Source organism: Pteropus vampyrus, unplaced genomic scaffold, assembly GCF_000151845.1.
Source record: "Pteropus vampyrus isolate Shadow unplaced genomic scaffold, Pvam_2.0 Scaffold196, whole genome shotgun sequence".
Classification (NCBI taxonomy): domain Eukaryota; kingdom Metazoa; phylum Chordata; class Mammalia; order Chiroptera; family Pteropodidae; genus Pteropus; species Pteropus vampyrus.
Genome location: NW_011888977.1, coordinates 2,359,393 through 2,366,228, shown reverse-complemented (window position 1 = coordinate 2,366,228; position 6,836 = coordinate 2,359,393). Strand labels below are relative to the sequence as shown.

At 51.4% G+C, this 6,836-nt stretch overlaps 1 protein-coding gene across 2 annotated transcripts in view; it reads right to left on the bottom strand.

Annotated features, from left to right (window-relative positions):
• Positions 1 to 6,836, bottom strand: part of GALNS (galactosamine (N-acetyl)-6-sulfatase) — a 31,287-nt gene that overhangs the window by 22,345 nt on the left and 2,106 nt on the right. For both annotated transcript variants that reach the window (XM_023537680.1, XM_011371881.2), the window contains exons 2-4: positions 1,690 to 1,813; positions 915 to 989; positions 80 to 182 (exon numbers count right to left, since the gene is read on the bottom strand). In XM_023537680.1, coding sequence (XP_023393448.1) covers positions 80 to 182; positions 915 to 989; positions 1,690 to 1,813 — 302 coding nt within the window. The remainder of the gene's footprint in view (positions 1 to 79; positions 183 to 914; positions 990 to 1,689; positions 1,814 to 6,836) is intronic.

Below are 6,836 nucleotides of genomic sequence, written 5' to 3'. Positions count from 1 at the left end.
CAAGAAGTTCTCCCTGTTTGGAAATGTTTAGCTATGACCCTGTGTGGATGTACCCAGCCAGCTGAGTATCAGGACTCACCACTTGCCCACAATCTTGCTGACGTAGCCAGCCTTCTTCAGCAGCTCGGGCAGGAGGAGCTCCGTGTCCGGGATGCCACCCACGACCTCCTGCGGCGTGTAGGCTGGAAGAGCATCACATAGCATGAACGACTTGCATACATGGAGCAGTCTATGCCACAAAAGGTAATGAATTTGAACAATGGCCCTTCAGGGTCAATAGGCAAAGCCTTGGTGAAGAGCTGGTATTGCTGCATGGCACTTTTGAGGTCTTCCAAGTACCTCCCCAAAGTTTGCACCTCCTCTCTGTTGGTCTGTGGGGTCTCTAGAACATGCCATCTGATACCACGAGGGTCCCACCCATGGCAGGCTCTCCCGTGCTTTCTATACTCCCCTTCTCCAAGGGCAGGTCCTTGCTGACCTCACAGCACCTGGCTTTCTCAGGTCTCTTTGTGGGCGTACAGCTTGCCCACCCAAATGGGCAGCAACTCCTTGTGGGGAGGGTATGCTCCACTCGCCAGGCTGTGCTGGGCCGCCCTGGGCCAGGACGCAACAGGGAAGGAGCTGTGAGCGGAGCCTGTCGCCTTGGCAGTCCCCCTGAAAGCAGGAGCTGGGAAGGGGCCGGGCTCCATCCTGAACCCCTGAGATCACACACTAACCTCACCTTCCTCTCTAGTTGCTTAAAATGCATGGTTTTTGATGGAAGCACTGCATCAAAATGGCAAGTTATAACCCAAACAAAGCCCTTGACCCTGGAGAAGAAAGGTCTCACATAAGAATGGGTGACAAATACCCCACGTCGCCCCCTCTGGTCCTCAGCCCCCCAGGCCTGGGGTGCAGCTTTAGTATACACGCACCATTCCTGGCCTGCCCGTTGGTGGTGTAGAAGCCGTTGCGGATGGGCAGACGTCCAGTGAGCAAGGCTGCTCTTGCTGCATGGAGGCAAAGAAAATAGAAACATGATGAGAACATGTCACATGTCAGGCCCATGGCCAACCTGTGGAGCTTCTGCCAGCCTCCCCTAAGTAGGCAGACCATCCCTATACTGACCGGCTCAGAGACGGGTCACTAAGGAGCACTGACCAGACCCTGAAGCTCAGCGTTGTCCAGCCCTCAACTGCTCTTCCTATCTCCCAGGACAGCCACCAAGATGTGAGGTCCACACAGCCCCCCATGTGTATCTCATCCTGCATTCCTTCTCTTCCTCTGGAAGGGAGGGGGCTAGGCTGCCCCACCCCCACACTGACAACCACTTCCCAGCCAAGAGCTTCTGAGCCAGCCACAGCCTTCAGTGCCTAAGAATCAGAGCCACTACATGTAGCAACTCTGGCCTCAAAGATCCTTATAGGGGACAAGCCCTCAAGTGGCTTAATGGATCCACACAGCATGGAGCCAGGAACCCAGTGTGACAGGGAGCCAACAGGCTGCACATGCCTACCCACCCTCTTGGCCCTCAGAGGAAATGTGGTGAAACTGATGCCTCCATCAGGGCTGCCTGCTCCCCATGTCCCCGTCTCTCCACAACGTCCTGTGCTTGCTCTTCTGTGCTTGCTCTCCCTTGCTGTGCCTGCCTCCCCTGCCAGCCCCCCATGCCACTCCCCTGCTTACTCCCCTACGCCAGCCCTGACTTACATGGTGAGCACAGGGGGTTGGCTGTGTAGAAGTTTGGGAAAAGCATGCCCTCGGCAGCCATCCGGTCCAAATTTGGGGTCTCTCTGGAAGGCTCGCCATATACCCCCAGGTCTCCCCATCCCATCTGCAAGAAAGGGCATAGAGAGGTAGATGAAACCTCCTTCCACTTTGGGGGCTCACGCCACAGAGCTTCCTCCTGACCCAGCATGTGGCTTGGGTACAAGGAGTGCGGGCGGCAGCTGGGCTTCAGGGCCCACTTAGCGGAGATGTTGTGTGCTCACCTCTGCCCTGGCCTCGACATAGAGAAGAAGCCCTTATTATAAGTCTGTTGTGCAGACTGAGATTTAACATCAAGTGGAAGGCTCCCCATAAAGCTAAATGGAACGTGGCCATGTGACCCAGCCATTCAACTACGGAAACGTGTTCCACACAAAACTACACACATGGCCACAGCAGCGCAGATCACAGTGGCCCAAAGGGAATCCCCAGTGTCTATCAGGTGATCAACGAAAAAACACAATGTGGTCTATTTGTTGGCAGTGGGTTGAATAGCGGCCCCTAAAATTTATGTCCATTCAGAACCTGTGAATGTAACCTTATTTGGAAATGCAGTTGTAATTAGCTAAGATGAGGCCATACCAGAGAAGCACGGGCCCTAAATCCAATGACTGGTGTCCATAGAAGAGAAAGAGAGACAGACACACAGAGGCCATGTGACTACAGAGACAGAGATTGGAGTGATGCGATTATAAGCCAAGAACACCTGGGGCCCCCCGAGCTGCAGGAGAGGCAGGAAGGATCTTCCCTCTGAACCTCAGGAGGAACGAGCCCTGCCAACACCTTGATTCCAGACTCCAGAGCTGGGAGAAGAGATTTATGTTGTTTTAAAGCATCAAATTTGCAGTGATTTGTTATGCCCCAGGAAACTAATACAGAAGCTATGGAATATTTCTACAACCTGGATGAACAAGGTCCCTCCAAGCTGCGTCTCCTTAGATGCCCCCTCAGCATGAATCCCCACGGCATCGCTTCCACAATGACTAAATGCCATGTCCTCTTCTCTTAAACAAGGGGTGGTGAGGGGTGGGGTGGGGGGGATGAGGAGAAAAGGTCCCCAGAGGGCCAAGGCTGCTGCAGCCCCGAGACAAGTCAGGCCTTCCCTCATGGAGTGACACATTACTCCTTCCTGGTAAGGTATCTGAGCACCAAACCTGGAGTGACCATCCTACCCAGCGATTCCACTTCTGGGTGTCTCCCCAGCAGGCCCAAAACATACATCCACACAAGAACGTGCACATGATGTCCACAGCAGCATGATTCCCAAGTATGCAGACAACCAAGTATCCAGCTAGTGATGGATGAACACAATGTGTCCATCCACACACAGGAATATTACTCAGCCATAAAAGGGAGTGAAGTTTTGGCACGTGCTACAACGTGAACCTTGAAAACACAATACTACATGAGAGCAGCCAGTCACAAAAGGACAAATGTTGTGATTTCATTTATATGAAATGTCTAGAACAGGCATATCCAGAGACAGAAAGCAGATAGTTGCCAGGGGCTGAGGGAGAATTGGCAGTGACTGCCAGTGGGAACGAGACTTTCTTTTGGGGTGATAAGAATGATCTGAAGTTGACTGTGGTGATCGTTGCACAACGATGCGACTATACTAGAAACCACTGACTGTACACTAAACTTGGTGAAATGCATGCACTGTGAACTACATCGCAATAGAGCACTTAGAACAGAAAAGTGCAGGCACCTGGATTTCTGCTGAGGCCCGGTAGGACCCTGGCAGCTCTCTGTCTTTCCAGGGGCCCCTTAAAGCCCTTCTGACTAACTGGGCTCTGGTGAATCAGCCAACAAGAAATCTCAGGCCTATATGAAAGGACAAGGGTCTGAACTGAGAGGAAAGTGCCTGCCTAAGACTGCACACAGCAGTGTGCTGACCTGGAAAACTCCAAAGACATAGGGTTGATTCTACAGACGTTTTGGAGAGTAAGGCCTGTTGATATCATGAAGAGATCTGGCAACTCTGGGTCATACGAGGGTGGCTGTATGTGCAGATTTGCCCAGGAAGGTCCCAGTTAGGTCTGTTGTCTGACTGTAATTATTAGTGACTCTTTTCTGCATGATAAGTTATACAGCCACCCTCCCTGGAGGGGTGGGTGAGCTCAGGACGGTGTCACTGTCTCCAGTGAGATTCAGCCTCCAGGCTTCTCTCAGGCATTGCCTTCTCCTGTTGATCTTGTCTCCCAGCTTCAGGCTGGTTGTGACATAGAGGGCCTTTGCCTTTGGACCACATGGTCTGCTCTCGAAGGCCCTGTTGGCTGTAGGATCCCGGGTTTGGCCTTTTCAGCTTTGGATTCCTTTGGAGATGGTTTATTTTGAAGTCACTGAAATGGCTTTTCCATTTGGTGACAATAGGAGCTGGAATGAAATATGCACCGAGAAAGGTGTGGCTGACAGATGAAAGGAAGGTGGGGTGCTTGTGGGTAGAGAAGGGACAACGTGCCTCAGTCTGCCAAGGCCCCGCACGAAGTTTGCATGTCCAGGGTTAGGTCCTACATGCCCAAGTTGGGGACTGGGGGGCAGAGGGAAGGAGAACATCCTCAGGAGCATCTGCTGACTTAGCAGAAGCCCCAGCGCAGGCTGAGATGGAACAGCTCGCTTGAAGCCTGGCCTGGAGAGCGCTCCCAGGCAGCATGCTTAAGGATCCTTCCTGCACTCACTCCACCCTACCCCGAGTGTGGATTTGTCCTCATGGGCACAGGTGGGCTGCTGTCCCTCTAGAAAGAGCACATGCCAGGTCAGAGGAGCAGAGAGAGGCAAGGGGGGCTGGTAAACACATGGAGCCCTTTGCCTGGCACCCACCAAAGTTCCGGCCCCCCAGTAAGAAGGTATGTGCTCAATATAAATCACAACATTTGCATAAACAACGTAGGCACAGGGAGCCCCTCCTATTGGAGTTATCTCTAAACCCCAGGTCCCAGATGCTGGCCAAATGCCAACCTGCTTAGAGGTGGGCCTTTCTGAGGCCAGCAATCACTGGCCTACTGTGTTAACTCTTGTCTGCTCAATATCATTCTATTACCTGTTTATTAGCTTTCTTAGCTATAAAAATAGGAATATTAACAACTACCTGGCAGAGTTATTTGAGGTTAAATTAAATCATCTCAAACACAGTATTTAGTATCTTTTTCCCTCTGCTACGTGACCACCCACATTCACAGGGAGCAAAAGCCAGATGGGCCTCAGGACTTACGGTCCTCTCCCCACTCTCGACCTTTCTTTCACTTAGTCTCAAGACTTGGGAGCAGTGCAAGCATCACTTACTGCTGGTTATGAGGGATTGTCATAAAGACACACACGCATTGAAGGACTCACAGGGTCTGCTGACTGGCTCTGGAGGCTCAGGTTAGGGGCACCTGCCTGATGGGCCCACTGTGGTCACACCAGAGCTGGCCTTTGTGCAGCCCAACTTTAAACTTCCTCAGTAGTCAGGGTGGTCGCCCTTAGTCCTTTTACAAATAAAGGACCCAGATGCAGAGAGCACTAAGACCCTCAGGAGCAGAAGTGGTCTTGGGCCCAGTCAGGCCGGGACGTCCCAGGAAGGAGCTCTGTCCCCAGCCCCATCAGCCTTTGGAAACAAAGCCGAGTCGGCTCCACTGAAGAAATGGTTTCATCTTCTAAATTCATACAATGCATGTGTACCAGGGCCTGTCCTGGGTCTGAGGACACACTGGGGAATAAGGAAGCAGATGCCATCCCTACCCTCACCAGGTGTCGCCCTGGACAAAGGGGGTCTGCACACCCTGCCACAATTGCCCCATCTTGCTTTCTGACTGGTCCTCTATTGGTGTGTGTGTGTGTGAGGGGGGAATATTGGCTAGAAGCCCTGACTGCCCAGGCCAGCAGAGCCCTCCCCAGCCAGTGAACCTGGTTCAGAGGTACTGAGTGAGTTTTCACAGCAGCGCGCCCTTCCACTAGACCTGCTGACCGTAAGGGCAGGTGAGGCCATGAACCAAGGGGGCCTCTGGATCCTGTTGCCTAAAGCCACAGTAGTCTCAGCCTCTCTAGTCAAGAGAGTTGGGTTTCTCATTTTTGCTTGTCACTTTTGCGTTTTCTCTTATTTGCCACCAAGAAGTCTTGACTTATCCACATTTGCTGACCAGTTCAAAGGTCTTCCAGACTTCTTTGGTTTCAGCTGCCAGAGAACCCCAAAGCCACAAGGAGGAACCTGCACTGGAGAGGCCCAGCACTGGGGCTCCTGGTTGAAGTTCCGGTTCCTGCTGCCCCACTCCAGGGTACCCAGGCAGGGGCGCTCCCCATGTCAGTACCCTTTGAGTAAAAATAATTCCAGTGCTGGTCATGTTCCACCACTCAGAACCTCCAGGGCTTAAAACAACACTTCCAACAGAAATAGACAGGAGCCACCTGTGTAAGTTTGCATTTTCTAGTAGCCCCATTAAAAAGGCAAAAAGAAACAGATGAATGAGGGCTAAGTTATTTTATTTAATCCAATACAGACAGACCTCATTTTGTTGCACTTTGCTTTATTGTACTTTACAAGTGTTACATTTTTTTTACAAACGGAAAGCAAGACCCTCTACCAGCAAAAAGATCACAACTTGCTTTATTGCAATACTTGCTCTACTGCAATACTTGCTCTATTATGATAAACTGTTGTGGTGGTCTGGAACCGGACCCACAATGTCTCCGAGGTATATCCAAAATATTATCATTTCAACAAACCTTCAGTAAACTGCCAGAAGGGCACATGACACGCTTCGCACACCCACTGCCACTCTGGAAAGAAAGGGAAGAGAAGAAACCTGAAAGATAGAGCACTCAGCTAGAATCTCACTATCCAAAAGACTGTTTGAACGAGCCTTGACAGGGACTCCGGCTTAGAACAGACAATGTTGAAACAGAAAGCAAGTATTCCCAAGACTAACATGTTCATTAGGAAGCAGTTTCCCTACTGGCCATCAGGATGGGGCTGGCTGAGGGGCTGCAGAGCCTGCTTTAGAAGCAGTCATCATCTGAACGAGTCTGTGAGACTAAAATGAAGCATGTCCAGTGTTGCTACTGAGTGGTGGGATTTGGGGTGGATTTCTATGATCTTTTCAGGGTCATCTGAA